At 49.9% G+C, this 18,165-nt stretch overlaps 1 protein-coding gene across 2 annotated transcripts in view; it reads left to right on the top strand.

Moving 5' to 3' along the window:
* DUSP8 (dual specificity phosphatase 8) overlaps positions 1 to 7,474 on the top strand; it is an 80,648-nt gene extending 73,174 nt beyond the window's left edge. For both annotated transcript variants that reach the window (XM_054027949.1, XM_054027950.1), the window contains 3 exons: positions 3,193 to 3,352; positions 4,650 to 4,773; positions 5,423 to 7,474. In XM_054027949.1, the coding sequence (XP_053883924.1) occupies positions 3,193 to 3,352; positions 4,650 to 4,773; positions 5,423 to 6,545 (1,407 nt within the window). In that variant the 3' untranslated portion in view covers positions 6,546 to 7,474. The remainder of the gene's footprint in view (positions 1 to 3,192; positions 3,353 to 4,649; positions 4,774 to 5,422) is intronic.
* Positions 7,475 to 18,165: the final 10,691 nt, after the last annotated feature.

Genomic DNA, 18,165 nt, shown 5'->3' with positions numbered 1-18,165 from the left:
TGTACGTTTCGCATTTGAGGACAATGCACGTGTAACTTTCAATGGCTTGTCCTGCCCAGTTTGGAGTGAATAAGGAGCTAAGGACACGGCCCATACATACAAAGGCCTGGGGGAGGCTGTGGAGAGCATCCGCAGGAGGAGCCTTGCAGAGTTCTTGGCTGGCAGGGGTGTTGTCCTGCTGTGGTTTGATTCAGTCCAGAAGGGATGTGTGAGGAAGGACCGGCCTTCCCTCTGCAACCTGAGGGTAGCTGCCTGATTCCCCTGACTGCCATGTTCCATGGTGGCAAAGGGTGAGGGAGCATGGCCAAGAATATGCATGTAGAAAAGACTTAAGCTCTTTGGGCTTGGTGAGTGGCATCCAATCCAGGAAGGGGCAGGAGAGCTGGAAGGGCAGAGAGGAGCAATGGGGAAGAGACAGAAGGGGCACAATGGAGCTGGGAAGGGGGGAAGAAGAAGAGCTGCCAGGGTGCCTCGCCCCAAGGGAGCCCCTGGAAGATTCACATCGAGGGAGCCAGCTTCTCCCCACTAATCCCCCCCTGCCATCTGGGCTGCCAAGGTTGACTTCAGCTGCTCCAGGCCCAGCTTGGCAGCCAGAGGGAGAGGAGGGGTTAAGCTGGGATGTTTAATCATGGAGGGGAGTGGGAAAGGGGCCAGCAGCCACAGTCCAAGGCAAAGAGCTCTTTAAAGAGGCCTGGAAATAGACAAAGATTCTCTTCGGGAAGAGAAGGGCAGAGGGAAAAGAGGGGTACTGTCCTTTTAAAGGTGCTGGAATGCTTGGGCAGTGATGTCACCTTGGGGAAGGAATTTTGTTTTAAGAGAAGAAAATAAATGAGAGAAGAAAGAAACAGAAATTGTAGTTAAAATTCCGCTGGGCGCCTACTGTGGGCAGGAGGGAGCCAGTCAGACATTCTCGCCTGGGGAGAGGGCCAGGGGAGAAGCATCTGACAGGAGTATGGGGGTGGACCAGAAAGAGGAGAGAGAAATTTTTATATATAGGGAGTAGAAGGAAATGAAAGAGAAAAATGCCAAGAATGTGAGCTCAGGAGCTGGGCTGGCTCCTAGGAGCTGAGGTTAGGCTTCTAGGGAGCCTGCTGAGGAAGAGACTCTTATGTAAGCTTAGGACAGGAACCACGGGGTGAATTAAATGGAATTCAGGGAGGAAATCTCGGCCGTGTCCCCTGAGAGCCCTACATCAGGCGTCGGACTGACGAGGCTTCAACCATGCCCCCGCTCCAATCTCAGCACAACCTTTTGCTCACCCCTTTGTTCTGAGAGGTGTTTGCTTCCCTCTCTGCGCAGTGGGTCATTATTGAAGACAAGAGTCACTCGCTTCTCATAACCTAGAAAGCAGGGCTGGCAGGGCATTAGAGAGCAGGGCTGGCAGAGAACAACCCTCTATGATGGGATAGCAGGGTCCCTTGTGAGCACGCAAACCTAGGGTGTCCATATTTCCCAAAGAGAGAACTGGACATCCCCAACCGCTTGCCCAAGTCCCTGCCCCCCGTGCCCCCCATGCTGTTGCCAGTCGCTCGAAACCCCCCAGCCCCACACCAGGCTGTTGCCCGGTTGCTGGAACCCAGCGGGGGGCCCCACATGCTGGAATGCTGCTCCCCCCCCCCAGCCCTGCCTCCTCTCTCTCTGCTCGCCCCCTCTGCACCACACCCCACTTTTTTGACAAAAGTGGACATTTATCCTGTTTGCTCTTGCCAGTTGATCAAGTCAGCAAGAGCAAACGGGACAAATGCCTCCTTTTGGGGAAAAAAAAGTCAGGATGGCCGGGACAGGGCTTAAAAAAGGGACTGTTCCGGCCAAAATAAGATGTATGGTCACCCTACGCAAACCCCATATGGCAGCTCTGCATCTCACTGCTGCCATGCCACAGGGCTCAGCCTGGGGCAGGGGGGAGGTTTCTTTTCTCTCTCCAGTTTCCTAATCACTGTCTATTTTATGGCACCTTTATTTCTTTCTCAACTCCTTTCTTCCATTCAATTCTCTGTTCCTCTTCCTCGCCCCGAAATAGCACAGAACAGGCGTTCATAGGACTAGAACTATCGGATCTTTGGTATGGATGATCTCCCTTGTTTTGGACATAATCTGGCTTGGATTTCAGCTCTCAGGGGGCACAACAGGTCATATTCACCACTACGCTCTGGCCGTTTTATGCTGCTCTGGCCATGCACGCTGGTGAATCTAGCCTTGTCTCTCTGGGAAGGATGAGAGGTCACGTACGTGTACCCAATGAGCAGAACGTGGCAAGAAATGATCCATGAACACTCACTTGACATTTTGAACTAGCCCTCGGACTTTTTCATTCACTTTCCGTAAGCATGCAGGCGAGTCAGGTTACTGGCAGGAACGTTGGGAAGAAGCAGTGACTAGTAATGACTATGGCAGAACACTCATGGAAAGCTACTTCTCAATTGGTTAGTCCAAAGAGTTCGCTCCAGAGCCATGATTATATTCATCCCAAAAGGAAATCACATGACCTAAATGTGTCCCAAACAAAACAGCTCATGTTCTGAATTGCCAGTCTCCTATGCTGGGACTGATACCAGCAGCAAACAGTTTACAGGTCTCTTATAGACTGAAACTGGCTCCGGTAAACCACGGAGTGGAGAGTTTCAAACAGTGAACAAATCTGTGGGAAATCATGACTTGTTCCCAAGTGATTTGGGAACAGAAAAGAGGACTACATTCAGTGAATACTAGCTCTGCTAGTAAGATGTTCTCTTCACCTGAACCTGGCCCCTCTAAGCTTTCTTCTACAGTAGATGTAACCCTTGATTATTTTGTTTTTCTTCCTTAAAATTTCCCACCATTGTTCTAGCTCTGGGGTTCTCAGTCTTTCCCCCACCAGGCCCCCCCAAGCACACTCCCTGCTATCTAGCCAGGACCCGCTTCTCTTTACCAGTATGGAAGGGCAAGGTGGTCAGCACCCCCAACACCTGATCAGGACCCCAAATGTGAGAACCTGGCAGACAGCTTAACCATGCTCAGAGCAGGTCCATATGACAGTGGTTTACTCCTCATTGGCTCATCTGTGCTGGTGCTCCCCAAAGTTGCTACTTTGAACTGCACTAGAGTAACTGTGAGCGAGAACGCTGGAGTGCATGAGGCCTATGAGAGTGTAGATGGGAAGGTCCAGCTTTGTACTGACTGAGCCCACGTCACTTGTATCTTCTCTATCACCAGGACCTGATGACTCAGAATGGAATAAGCTACGTCCTCAACGCCAGCAACTCCTGCCCCAAGCCAGACTTCATCTGTGACAGTCACTTCATGCGCATTCCTGTCAATGACAACTACTGTGAGAAGCTGCTTCCATGGCTGGACAAGTCCATTGAGTTCATCGGTGAGGCAGCTCCCTGGTCCTTTATTTACTTCTTCCAGCTTGTAGAGGAGTGGACTCACCCCTGCGGCACCTCCTGCTGGGCTCTTCAGGGAATTAGCTCTTCCAGCGCCCTAGAGCACCTCCTGCAGGCCAGTGATCTGCATGTCCTCTGGCCCCCATGTCCCTCTCTGGGCCCTGGTGCCCTTTTATCTGGGATGCTGCCCCCTGGCAGTACACCCCTCAGTACTAGGGTCTCCCCTCTGTGGGGAACCGCCACCCACTATCCCTACCTCACCTCAGAATAAGGCCACTGCCAGTCATCGTCTAGCCCCACATCCTGGGGCAGACTGCAGTATCAGCCTACTCCTCACTGGCAAGGTTGGGTTTGGACCTGCTGCCTTGGCCTGCCCCTGGGCTGCCCTCTGCAACCCCCAGTACCCCTTGGCCTCCTACTAGGCTGCAGCCTGGGGCTTTCCAGGCTGGAGCTCCCCAGCCCTGCTCCACTCAGGTACACTAGCTCACTGCAGCCAGGTCCTTCTTCCTCTGAAGGCAGAGAGAGACTGTTTGGTCTCTGACTCCCAGCCTTTTTATACAGGCCAGCTGTGGCCTGATTGGGGAAGCGGCCGCAGCTGGGCCATGGCCCAATCAGCCTTGTAGCTTTTCCTTTGCCCCAGCCCTGGTCCCTGGCTGTTTTAAGCCCTTCAGGGCAGGAGCGGGGGACCACCCCGCTACACAGCTCCAGTCTTGATTTTGCTGTGGTGGCCCCAGACACTGGGAGCTGGACTCTTCACTCCTTGCCACTATCCCAGCCAACAAAACTCAGGCTCTTCTTCCCCCAACTCCTCTTTTCGTCCAGAGAGCCCTTGTCCCTTCACCCACAGTGAAACATGCACACTCAGCCACTAGGAGAAGCCTTTCCTCCCCTAGAAAACCTGGCACCTCAACCAGCATCAAAGTCATTTGAAAGTGTGACCTTTGCCACAGCTAGCTAGTTGTGCAAATGATAATACTTTTGCACTCTTGTAAGAAAGCCTTTTAACTGAGGGTCTCAGTGAGAAACAAAGGCCAGTGTCCTTATGTCCATGTTATACATGGGGAAATGGGAACACCAAGAGGCCCAGAGACTAGCCCAGGGTCACATAACGAGTCACTGGCAAAGCCAGGGGGAAAACCCAGGAGTCCTGCCTCCCACTCCTCTGCGCTGGCCACTAGACATACAGCCTCACAAAGATGTTCCATGGGGACAGAGGATGAAATGATGCTGTCCAACCTCTAGGGGCACCCCTCTGAAAGCTGTTCTTTCTGTACCATGCTGCAGACAAGGCCAAGGTATCCAGCTGCCAAGTGATCGTTCACTGCTTGGCAGGGATCTCCCGATCAGCCACCATTGCCATCGCCTACATCATGAAGACCATGGGCATGTCTTCAGACGACGCCTACAGGTAGGTGCGAGTGGATGAGGGGAATGATGAAGTATGTGAATGTACCCCTGCTCTAGTAAAGGGAAGCAGGCTGGCACAGGTGGAGAGAAGCTGTCAGAAAGGGTTTCAAAGCATTGCTTTGAATGAATTTTCTGAGTGCTAGTGGGTTACATGCTGCTAGGCTGACACTGGGCCCTGGATAGGGTATATACTTTGTGCCCTACCACAGAGCAGTGCCCGTGCACACCCCTCGTTGTTGCCCCAGTCAAAGGAAATGAAGGGCTCAGCTTCAAGAAGCAAAACCCTTGACTAGGGTGAAATCTGGTGTAGGCTGGCCTAGCAGCAGGTTGGTGCTGCCCTACATTCATGGGAGGCGGAGGGCTGTCCTTCAGGAGCAGTTTTGAAATATCACAATGGACTGCATGCCATGGGAGTGGGGAGCTGCCCATGGGAAAGTAGAGTGAGGTGGTAAATTTCCTAGAGCCTAAACACTCCTGGCTTTCTCTGCAGACTGCCCTGAGGCATTGTGGATCGCCCATCACCTGTTTCTTTCTGAGCTTTTGGTAGAATGCACTAGCTTCTCCCGCTGAGGAGGCCGGCAGAGCTAAGGTAGCCTAGCTGGTGGGCCAAAGACCAAGTGACGACCCCATCTGTTTGTCTACCCTTGCAGGTTTGTCAAAGACCGACGCCCATCCATATCGCCCAACTTCAACTTCCTGGGCCAGCTCCTGGAGTACGAGAGGAGCCTGAAGCTCCTCAAGGCCTTGAAGGCCCAAGGTGATAGGAGCGAGGGGGATGCCCAGCCAGACCCAGCTGAAGTGCCTGAGAGCAACAGGCACCTGAAGCTTTCTACCTCAGAAAAGGCCGAGGACATATCAAAAAGCACAAGCTTGGCGCCCTCCCGCAGTGAGCCAGCAGGAGCTCCCAAAATTGTCTCACCCACAGCACTACAGCAAGGACTCAATGGCCTACACCTGTCCTCGGAGCGCATCCAAGACACCAACCGGCTAAAGCGCTCCTTCTCCCTGGACATCAAATCAGCCTACTCCCCCGGCCTGAGGCAGGACACCCCAGGCCCCGCTGACACCGGGGAAGCCCCCAAGCTTTGCAAGCTGGACAGCCCTTCTGGACCTAACGGCTTGTGCCAGTACTCGCCCGTGCTGGATAGTCCCGACTGGCCCAGTGGGCCGGACTTCCTGCTAGAAGCCAAGGTGAGGCAGAGGCGGAAACATAGGCATCAGGCGGGCTCCCCTGCCCACGGGATGAGCCTCAATTTCAGTGGGGTGTGTGCCATGCACAAAAGCACCAGTGTGGAGGACAATCTCAAGCAGACACTGCGGCTGAGTCTCCCTGGCATGGGACAGCAGCCCACACAGCCAGCTGTGACACCAAACTCTGCCGGTGGAGGGGGGGTAGGTGCCTGGGGTGTGCATTTGGAATCACCCAGCACCCCGTCGTCGGAGAACCCCTGGTACTTTAGCACAGACTCGGCGGTGGGCAGCGGCGGAGGGAGCGGGGCCTTGTTTGCCAGCGCTGCCTCATACTCCTCGTTCAGCTGCAGCACCCTGCAGGGCAGCTGCGAGATCAGGTTGAGGGACAAGCAGAGGGTGGAGCAGAGGGACGGGCGGCACAGCTGGCACGAGGATGCTGCCGCGGAGAAGCAGTTCAAGAGGAGGAGCTGCCAGATGGAGTTCGAGGAAACCATGTCAGAGGGCAGGTCCCGGGAAGACCTGGGCAAAATAGGCAAACAGTCTAGCTTTTCGGGCAGCATGGAGATCATTGAGGTGTCCTGACATTCATCCTGGGGCATTGGAGAGTGAGGGGTGGCTATTTAACTGGGAAGAGGCAAGGTGGGGGTGGGGACGGGACAGTATTTATACCCGTGTGTGTATTTGCAGGTGCACACATGCCAAAATGAAACAAAGGTGAATGAATTCAAAGTCAGGAAACATGACTGTGCATGCTTAGTGCCCCTCCCCCTTGGTCTCTTTTTTCCCCTCCCCGCCTCCCCACCCTGGCTGCATTCCCTTTGGGGAGGGAGGAGCCTATTAACCCTTTCACCCCTGGATTCTCTGCCCCCCGGGCAGAAAGTGACTCACTGGGGTGATGGAAGAGCTGATCTTTGACTGAAGTGGGGGAGACACCCATCACATCTGAGCACCCCAGCTGGGTCATTCTCAGATTAAAATTCTGAGGGGCGTTTAATATTTTCTCTGCAAATGTGCAGTCAAAAAGTAGGGGTGTCTTCATTTAGAAGAAAGCGTTATCCTGACCAATGGGAAATGGCAGAGGCTTTGCTCACCCCAGTTCTCCGTCCCTTGTATCAGGGCGGGGGATGGAATGTAGGTGGCTCCCTCCCAAGGGTGGGGTGGGGATATTTGCATTGGCTCCTCCCCCGAAGCCTTTTTCTCCTCCTGGTGCACTAAGTATGCTCTGTCTGTGTTTTTTCTGGCTAAGTATCTTAATAATGCTGCACTACCGCAGCCCTATACATATATAAATATATATTATATATAATATAAAAAAAAACCACACAAAGAAAAAGGTAAATGGTTTTACTGCAATTTTTATTGAGCCGTAAATAATATTTCAATGGTTTTGTTTTTAATTTATTGAAGCTGTTCATTCTGGCAATGATTTGCAGACATTGTGGGGCGGTACTTTCAGCTCTATTTTTACTGTCTATGGTATTTAAATCTGAAACACGAGTTTCTAAGCAATATCCGCGGCCTGTGACTCCTTCTGTAGCGCACGTCAGCGACACGGACTCCCCATTCCCTGCGCGCAAAGCAAAAACGGGGCAGGAAAAATCTTTCATGCACTTTTTTAAAAATGGAAAAAAACAAAACAAAAATATCTTCTTTCAACACAAACTGAGCAGGAAATGCTCTCCTGAAAGCTGCTGCTTTACCTTTTGGTTCCTATTTGATTCTCTCTTGTCTCCATCAAAGCCATAGAATCTTTCCCTCTCCCAGTTGTGGGACAGAAGGGCTGGCATTGGTCTATGGAAAAAACAGAGGATTGGATCAGGGATGCCTGGGATGTGGGGAATGAGGGAGCAGAGGAGGCTTTTCATTAAAGGGGCAGCAACCCATACTGGGTTGTATTGGAGAATTTGGGGGTTACTGGGTCCTTTTGGAGAAAAACTTACTCCCTAGATAATGCTCGAGGGGTTCTGTGGGGGCTGAACTCCCATGAGCAACTGCCTTGCCCACTTGCTCAGGGTGCTTCTGGGGAGGAGGTGGGGGCAATAGTGTCCAGGAGAAAAAGGGAACACTTCTCACCCTTGTGCATGGGTGAGATTGTAATGAAAAGCCCTTGAGGCCCTGCTTTCCCCCTCCCAGTGTTACTCCACATGGCTAGCCAGAGGGGCTGAACCCTGGAGGAAAATACAGGCCTCATCCTTGGGAAAAAATGGAGTTATTTATTGTAGTACCAGAATGAAGCCCAGGGAGTCCTGAGAACAGCAACAGGTTTCCCACTGCAAGACAGTTAGTTACCTCTGAGTGCTTAGCATAAAATATTGCTCAGTACTCCAGCACCAGTTCTCTATCCGTGTGTGTGTGTGTAAGAGAGCATGATCATGGGGCATATCCAGCACTGGGGCTCCAGTGGGCATGGGGCAGAGGGAAAACAGTCCAAAGACACAGGCGAAGCCAATGAAAGACCAAACTGACTGGGCACTTCAGGAAGGAAAAGAGAGAGAGGAAACGCCAGGAAATGCATTGAAAGGCTAAGAACCAAACCCAATATTTGGGATGTTAGTGTGAGGACAAGCCCTTCCCTCCTTACCCCACCCCTATCTCCAAACCCACCCACCCACCTGCAGCAGCATCTTCCCACGCTCAGGTGTGTTGCTAAGAAAATTGGTTTCACTGTTTTTCTTTTCCTGGGATTTTGCTTTGGAGAGTTTCTGTTAATTGACCTTTTCAGAGTAACTGAAGCGAATGATGGTTCGTTCTTACCCAGCAGAAGGCAGGGTGCCAGCCACCAAGGGAATCCCTGCCAAAAACCCGTCTCCCTCTGGGAGTTTGGGTGGGTAGAGGGTGAGGATTTCCTAGGGAAGGCCTCCTGCGTGGGATTCTTCCCTTGATTTATTTTTTTAGAGGTGGCGTCGGGCCCAGGTGGGACCTTTACAATAACACAGGTGTTGAGGAAGGGCCAGGTCCTGCTGTTACTGAAGCCAAGGGTGCAAGAGGGAGCCCTCAAGGAGGCCAATGAGCACACAGTGCAGAAAGCTTCCATAAGTTAGCAAGCGCGGTCAAGAGAAAAATGACAGAGGGGCGCGAGTAGCTTCTGTTCTGATTCTCAGACACGTTTGGCTGCTTCTCCCCTTTAGGAAAGTCCCTGTTTTAAAGGGGAGCAAAGCCCTCACCCCAAAAACTGTGTTTCTCCCACGCAGCGGGATGCTTAGACCTTGCTGCTGAGCCGCTGCTTGGTGTTATGGGCACAGATCTATCTCTGCTGCAAAGCACATTTTGCTCTCTGTAGCTTTCCTCTTTTTAATATCGTGCTGGTTTCCAAGCCAATACCTCAGGGGTTTTTGTTCACGTGTGTGTTGTGTGTGATTTTTAGATCCCCCCCAGGTTTGTTTTTTTTCCACCTTCCCTTCTTTTTCTTTTGTGTTTGTTTATTTTCAAATCAAACTACACAAGACAAAAATAATGATCTCAGGTTTAAAACTTAACCACAGACCGAAGCCGTGAGGAGCTGCAATAATAATTATAATGTTCTGGTGGCATCAGATTGTCACTTTCCTTATGATCATTGTCTGTCTCTGCTGATGTGCGCGTGTCCTCGGCGGATGGGAGAGGGGAATCTCCAAGGAGGCTTATGACTGCCATTAGGCTTTTTGATTTTTTTTTTTAAAGGGGTTAAGTGAGAAGCATGGAAACCTCAAATAATCCCTTCTGGTACCCCAAAATGTGCTGGAGTTGGTAGTGGGGGAGGGGAAAGTTGGGTGATTAAATGCATTTGATTTTCCATGTTGAAGTATTAATAAAATACAAGTTTTGATGATGGTTGGATCCCTCTGCCTAATCCATCCCTCTTTTTCCTACAGCTGTTTTGAAAGGGGGGTAGATACTCATTTCAACTCTCTTAAAAAACACAGTATCCATATTTCCAGTGAGCACCTCAAATCAGCATCAGTGTTGCCGACTACTATGTTTTAGGAGGTAGAAGGAACCCTTCCCGTTTCTTTCTTGCATCCCCAGCCAGCGTAGAGATATGGTGTGTGGAGACAGTGGGGAGGCAGTGATTCTAAGGGAACTGGTGTATTACATAGCATCCCGGCTAGATCGGGAGGTTTATAACAAAGAAAAGCTTTCAAAGGGCTTCTTGAGCTTTTAACCACTGAGACCCCACTAACCACTGTCTGCAATATGACCTGTCCCATGTTTTAACCCTTTTTGGGCTGCCAATCTTCTTCTTTCTCACTCTGTCTGTGCTCCATTTTCAGTGAAATTTGAAAAATTCCAGCCAGCCCTAGAGCTGGTCACAAAAAAGAGAACAAATGTTTGTCTACATTTTTCCCCCCCTTTTAAAATTTCAACATATAAATTCAGAGATTCTCAGCCAAGCCAGGTCAATTGGCTGGTCAGCCCCAGACAGCAAGAGGTTACACTGTGAAATATGCCAGCAGGACAGTGTTTCCATGTTCACATCTTACCTATGTTCCATAAGCCTAGGATCATGCACCCCAAATGGAGAACCCCCATTTATATCCTTGTTGCATTCCACCTGACCTGAAAGCATATACAGAAGTGTCTCCATAGAGAACACACAGCTTCTTAGACCATTTCAACAGTATCGATCAGCATTCCTAAAGGATACTTGCCTTATGACACAGGGAAGAGCCATCCAGCTGCTTTGCGGCAGTAAATGACTCGCTCTTGTTCTGCAAGTCACACGGACATCTGTTCATGTAGGGTCTGCCCTTGATCTTCTGAGGGTTGGTGCACTAGAACTGGAATTAGTACAGAGACCTCTTCAGCTGTGAAGTTCATGATAGTTTCCCCTCCATGACATGTGACCCAGCTACACTGCAGTGCAGAGGGAGGAGCTAATGAGGGTGCCTTCAGGTAACCCCTCACTCCCATTCACATATTATTGGTTGAAGCTTGGGAGAAGTATGAGCTACAGCAGTTGCAACAGCACCCCAAAGACACGGTCCCCTGCCTGGATCTCTGCTAGCCTCTGTATTGTAAGGGGTATTTCCCTTCCACCACAGCTGGCATTCCATGACTGCCAGCACCAGCTCAGCCCGGAGTTGCTGTCTCCCATGTTTTAACCCTACAGCGTTAGAGAGAATTAAGAGTTTCCTTTGCCTGTTGCAGTGGGTCTTGCCACCACTGCTAGCATTGGTCCAGTCCCACCCATGGTAGCTATAGTGGAGTTCTAGAGTAGATAAGGCACTGGCATTTTTACCACTATGATCTCAAGACTTGGGTGGACTTGGATGACACAGTGGTACACAGGATCCTAACCTACATTATTACCCCCCAGCACTAATACCATTATTAGAGCTGCAATGGTAGGAAATTTGGGGGTTAAAAATATAGTGTAGATGCAACCTAATGACAGACATGACATGAGATGTGATGGGGCTCAACCCCTTAGTCCTGCATGAAGTCACTGCAGAGTGTGCTCTAGGACACATCCGGGCCATCCTCAGCCTGACATTGCAATCTCAACCTTTATAAATACGAACAACAAGCAGACAGGGTCAGTGAAGAAGAACGACATGAGCAGCTGCCTGCTCAGAAATAGCAGCAGGGCTCTGAACATCTGCCATCTTGTGGCATTTTAGAGAAACAGCTTTTGTGGTGCAGGCAAAAATGGGGGTCTCTTGTTTTTTTGTCCAGTCTCCCTCAAAGAACCGTAGCCTGTCAGCAAAGCCCTTCAGCAGCTCTGTGTCTGCACACACTGAGGTGACACCTACTCTGCTGTCCATTCGGCAACCAAGCCAAAGGTTTTAAGAGCCATGGGGCGTTTATAACCCATCTCATCAGTGTTGTGAATATGCTTGCATTTGCCCTGCCCTTTCTGATGGTCCTTGTGGGAAGAGTTGCTCTCACTTGGAGCATTTTAAAGCTAAAACTCTAGAAAAATGTCCTCTAGGGAAGATTCCTGCACTAGCCTCAAGCGGTAGGACTGATCCAAAGCCATTGGACTCAATAGAAGTCTTGCCATTGTTTTCATTGGGCTTTGGATTAAGCCCTACATGGCTTAATAGATCTTTTCTGTCTCTTGTATCAAGGTTAGTTACCTTGGAGGATTTTATGTTGCAATTGGTCCCCATCCCTTACTGTGTTTCTTTAATGAACTCTCAGCTAGAATCTCTGATCCACAGAGTCATTGGGCCTGATTTTGATCTCACTTGGGCCTGGTTCACAGTGATGTATCACTCTTGCCTTTAGTGGAGTTACTTCTGATTTACAGCAGAGTAAGTGAGATCAGACTCTGTCCCATTGATTTAAATTGAAGCAGGATTGTCCCTAAGGAGAGTAAATGAGCCCCCCTATTGGACAATCGGATGAATTTATAAAGCATCTGATTGGTGCCCTGCTGATTAGAACATCCAATCATTTCCTGCAATAGCTGCATTGCTTGGAGTGCAGGTGCGAATTGGTAGATTTTCAGCCTTCTTAAGGGCAGCCAGTAAAGCTACCCAGATGGCCCTCCTCTAGAATGCCCCTTATCTTCTAGCTTCTAAAGGAGTGCAAGGCTGAGTCACACTCAGTCAGGCATAACTGGCTAACTCCCTGACACCCTGCAGCATCCCCATTTCTTTTGTAGCTTCAGAGGACTGGCAAGGGGAGGGATCCTGGGAGGAAAGGAGTCGGCAACACTGAAGCCCAAAGGTATTTTCCTAGCTTGTGCTGTGTTCCCAATCTCTTGTCTCTGTGTTTGTTTCTTTTTCTGGCCATGCATCCCTGTCATGTCTCTGTTATAGAAAGCCTACACCCAAAAGAAACCCCTTCTGCCTTCCCTCTTAAACTACCAATAATAAGCTATCAGTGTTGTAATTGCAATCTATGAATTATAGATTTAAGTATTTATTAATTATTATTATTATTACTATTATGTAATTTTTTCTTCTTAATCTTTGTATGTTGCTCTTTGGTTCTCTGTTGTGAATAAGTACAGACCCCCAGCCACCTCTCCATTCCCCACCTGCCTCAACCCTGTACCTGCCCCACTAGTCTGGGGCTGGCTGCACTATACTGTGCCAGGCCTAGCTCATTAGCTGTCCTGGAGAAGGCACACACATGGGTAGGCCCGTGTGAGTGGATTTGAAAGGGTGAAACCTCCAGAGGTTCTGAAACCAGCAAAGCCCAGGGCAATGCCTTTCTCTCCCCCACACTCACACCCACATGCCTTGGAGTCTACTCAAGTTTGTAGGGAGCAGGAATGGAGAATTCAAAGGCACAAGCTTAAAACTAAAGGAAAATTGACCAGGTTTCCAGGAAACAGTCAATGCACACATGCTCTCAGGGTTCCCCAATCTGGTGGCTGAATCCAGGAAGTTCATCTTTACCAGGAATGGTTTAATGGCCTGGCATCACCAGCTATTTTGGCAGCATTCTCCTCGCTGCCCAAAGCCACCGCACCTTACTTTGGGGAGCAATCCTGGGCTTTTTTGGGTTCAGTTTCCCAGCCACCTGATGATCGTTCTTTGTCCAAGGAGCCACACCTTCTGGGGAATGAGGATGTTCATTTTTAGAGCAGCAGAGCTCCAAGCTGCCCAGAAGGGGCTTAGTGGAAGACCAGCCCATGGGGAAAGAGAGATCTGATCAGACTGGCCTCTAATAATGATAGGGATGCAAGAAGAGAGGGGGAACAGCCCCATAAGTGCATTCATTGCTGGCAGAAATAACTATGGTTTTCCAGCATTAAGAATTCATAGGCAGCAGAGTTAAGATTTCTGAGTAATTGTGGTGGCCAGAACCTGGCACTTGCTTCTTGTACCCATAGACTGGACTCGTCCTGAAGCCTACAAGTACCCAGTCAACTGGGTGGGGAGGAGGGCTGGGAGAAAGTATCAGTGCAATAGGAAGGGAATCCTCTCTGTGCCACAGTATCAAATATTATCTCTTTGACTAGCCAGCCCAGTTAGAAGTCATTTTTAAATCAAGGGGATTAATGTTGCCCTTCTAAGAGCAGCCATGCAATGGCCTATCATCTCTAACATGTGTGGTTTATTATAGATAGGAGTCGTCTCTTCCTTGTGCTGTGTTGAATTTATTTTGTCATTCAAAATCTATTCTAGAGAAGCAGAGAAATCCAGTTCAGGCTTTATCCTCTTCTCAGGAGCCATATGTAGAATCCATTCCAGCTCTTCTAGAAATCCAGTTTGGGCTCCATTCTTCCTCTCTCAAGTACATTTCCAGGCAGAGATGGCTAGGGGGTTAAATGGGGCAGGGCAGATGGAGGATCACCTGTTTTGCAGACAATGCTGTGGATTTGGGGCCTGAGGGGCTGAGCACTCCTAGCCCCCATGAATGTTGCTCAGGAGGTGTGCAATACCAGACAGGAGAGCCCCAGACCTTTCATTAGCAAACGCACAGCGTCCCTCAGCAGAGAGATTGGGTCCAGAACGGACAGGGGCACTTGGAATGCATTCTAAGCGCTAGGTGGGGAGACAGTATCTTGCAACCAGCCCGCTGTGTTCCATTCCCTTCTCAGTTAGTCACTGAAACCAAACGCATCTCCTGCCTGTTACACCAATGCTGAAGTCGGATGGCGCCTGGCAGGACCGAGAAACAAGCTCTGCCCTGTCCTGTCTTTCTTTATTTATTACCGGAGGCTGTAAACAGCAGTGCTTTTTTACCCTCTTTCTTTTCCTTTCTTTTGTACTTTGGAACAACGTGTTGTAATAAATGCCCACATAGATGTTTTAACAGCCGGTGTTGGCTTTGTTCTTTTGATGGTGAGACCATCGTGCGGGGGGTGCCATGGGATCCTATCCTGAACAGTCACTCTTGGGAGAGCGGGCTCAACTCATGGCTGTTGCGCATGGAAATGGGTTGGGTGGGATCCATCAGCACCGGTAAGCCCTGCTGGAGATCTGTCCACCTACAGTCCACTGGCTGGAATCTCAAACTAGAGAAATTCAAACTAGTGATCGGGGCACGTTTTTAATAGTGAGGGTGATTCGCCATTGGAACAACTTACCAAGGAATGTGGTTTATTCTTTATCACCTGACATCTTTGCTTCGATGCAGCAATTACTGAGTGAGGGTCTATGGCCTGTGCTATGCAAGAGGTCAAACTAGACCATAAAGGTCCCTTCTGGCCTTAAAATGCATGATCTGGGCATGCCCATACGCCATCAACGCCCACCCACAGAATGTGAAAAGCTGGCCAGTCTCTGCTTCGGACTGGACCCATGGAGGGGTGGGGGTGTCCCTGGTCATGACTGAGGCAGAACACACTACACTCCCAATGGCCACAGGAATACAGGAGGTTCAGTGGTATCTGTTTACATTTTTGTAATGCAACCCAACTATGCCCCATCCAAATGAGAGGGGGAGGAATTGTTATCTAACACTCCCACCTTCCTCTTGATCTAGCACTGCCTGATATTGTATCAGCCTGCCCTGGTCATTCTGAGCACAAATTAGTTGGTGTTTGCAAAGTAATTCAGTAATTGCTAAGTATGATAGTTATAGCTTAGACGCCCACATAGATCCAGCCAGGACTGACACAATACTGAGGCAGCCTGGAACTTATCCCTTCCCTAGCTGAATACCTGTCCTCACTTCATTTCAAACCCCTGGGATGTGTAGATCAGTGACAAGGTCTGAAGAACTTTATTAAACTGAAACAAAATCCCTCCATTCTCAGCAGCCTTACTATGGGGGTGAGGGCATGAGTGGGCACTGTATCAATCAGGCTCCAGGAAACTAAAGCGCTAATTGACTTTAACACACTTAGTAACATCTGGAGCCACCACCCATTACCAAGTGGTAACTGCAGGCACAGCTAAATCTTGATGTCTTGTACAAATCAAACCTTGTCAAACCAGGAGAGCATTAATCCTGATGCAGTCCTCAGGCAGATTACCTGGAATGGCTACCACCAGTTAATCGTTCTGGAGCAACAGTGGGATCCCCCACCCTTGTACTTTGCAATGACTGGACCTAGGTAGGATACTTGTTCCATTCTCTGGGCAGTTAGAGGACAGACCTAGAGTGGTAGGGGATTTTGACAACATAGCCGGCTCAGAAGCAGTGAGCAAAACTTTGCCCCACTGCTTGGCTAACTTCACCAGTTATACCTTCAGAGGGGCCAGAGGCATTCTTTCTCCCATGCAGCAATGTCCAGCCCATGGCCAAGGAAGGCGGGAGTTTTTTAGGCAAGGGCAGGAGATCTCTCTCTCTCTCTCTCTCCTCTCTCTCTCTCTCACACGCACACATCTTTCCAAGCGAGGGAGCTCCAGATAGCTCCTCCAGAGAGGAGCCCCCCCCAAGTGCAATGTGACTAAGAGTGGATGTGACTCAGGGAGCACAAAGGAGAAGTGCTCCAAGCCCTTATTCATGCCATGTGTCCTGTATGAGTATTCACCCGGCAGTGGCGAGCATGTACCTATTACATCAGTGGTCTGGTAGAGCTGGGAGGAGACTCACAGGCACCACAGAGGGGAGTGTGTCCGATCTAGACGGCAGTGCATTGGTAGAGCCATGTGGGACATTGCACTGTGGTTGTTTACAAGATCTCTGGCATTATCCGGTGCTGTGAGCATCTTGCTTTCATGACCACTAACCTCTTCTAATGCAGGCATGTGCACACGGGCATTTCCCTTGTGCCTTGCAGACTTCACCTTCACCTGGGAGGCTCCCTGCCACTGCATACACAACACCTGCCATCATGCCCAGTAATCCCTGTGTGTTTGGGATCCCATGTGGCTGCATCACACAAGGTCTGTGACAAAAGGCAGGGTTTCACTCCAGCTTTGCTCAGCGGGCTGCCAAAGGAGAGGGCTGATCTCCATAGGCTTGGGGGGAACTCGATAATTTAGGGATGGTTGTGTCCATCAGTGTAAGACCCACACACCACCTCAGGTGAGAATCAAGCTGTGCCCTTTTGCTCAGAAGGCAGCAGCTCCATCAGCTGCACGGCAGGGGCATCTGGCCCTGGCTGAGCCAGTGGCTGCGGTGTAAGCTGGTCAGTTGGAAGTTTCTCTCCCTTGTATCACAGGTACTGACAGTCGGTCAGGCAGCCACAGAGCCTGGCACTATGGAAGAGCTGGTAGCCCTCCCCTCTCACCTATAGCTACCCTTTGTTGCAGGGTATGTACCCTAAATGCGAGGTACCTGCACTTGTTGAACGGGGGAAATGAGCAGTCCCCACATGATATCATGCCTGGTAAACATCTGTCCTTCCCAGGGTCTACCCCTGTATTATTAGTAATACCTAACACAGGCACTAATGGCACCATTGAGGGTCTCTGCTACCTGAGCTCCTTGGCTCTAAGGCTAAAGAACTGGTTTCACGCCCTGAGGCAACGTACCAGGGATCAACCAGAAAGTCAGAACTAACCAGTCCTATTGCATCCATGCTGGAAATGCCTCTGCTCCGGAGAGAGATGGCAGAGACAAGTGCAAGGCCTGGCATGGAAGCACATGTAACAAACGGATGCAGACTGCAGTCCGTGGAGGCTGGCAGTGTAACTCCTAAGACTAGTGCCCTGGCGTGGACATGCTACTGTGCTCAAGACTGGGAGTGTAACTGGAGCCTGGCTTCCGCAGTAGGATGGTGTGACAAATGCGGTTCTGGCGGAACCCAACTGAGAGTGCCAACTCAGGACAAATTGCTCAAATAGGGCAGTTACAGCCCAAGGCTGGGGTTTTTCCACCTCTAAGGCAAACCAAACCGGCCAGACTAAGACTTCGGTCTCACCCCACTGGCTAACCGCAAGTCTCACAAGCAATCTCCTTAGACACTCCAGTTTCCCAGTATTACCACCAGTGCCACACGTTATGGGGACAAATGGTTATAAAAACCAATACCCCAGTAAAAGAAAAAGGTTCTCCTGATCCCAAAGGACCAAGCCCCAGACCCAGGTCAATGTACAAGTCAGACCTTACCCACAAATCACGCTACTGCCAATCCTTTAGAATCTAAAATCTAAAGGTTTATTCATAAAAGGAAAAAGATAGAGATGAGAGTTAGAATTGGTTAAATGGAATCAATTACATACAGTAATGGCAAAGTTCTTGGTTCAGGCTTGCAGCAGCGATGGAATAAACTGCAGGTTCAAATCAAGTCTCTGGAATACATCCCCAGCTGGGATGGGTCATTCAGTCCTTTGTTCAGAGCTTCAGCTTGTAGCAAAGTCCCTCCAGAGGTAAGAAGCAGGATTGAAGACCAGATGGAGATCAGGCATCAGCCTTATATAGTCTTTTC

Source organism: Malaclemys terrapin, chromosome 4, assembly GCF_027887155.1.
Source record: "Malaclemys terrapin pileata isolate rMalTer1 chromosome 4, rMalTer1.hap1, whole genome shotgun sequence".
Lineage (NCBI taxonomy): Eukaryota > Metazoa > Chordata > Testudines > Emydidae > Malaclemys > Malaclemys terrapin.
Note: the sequence above shows the minus strand (reverse complement) of the source record. Positions and strands in the feature narration are given on the sequence as shown.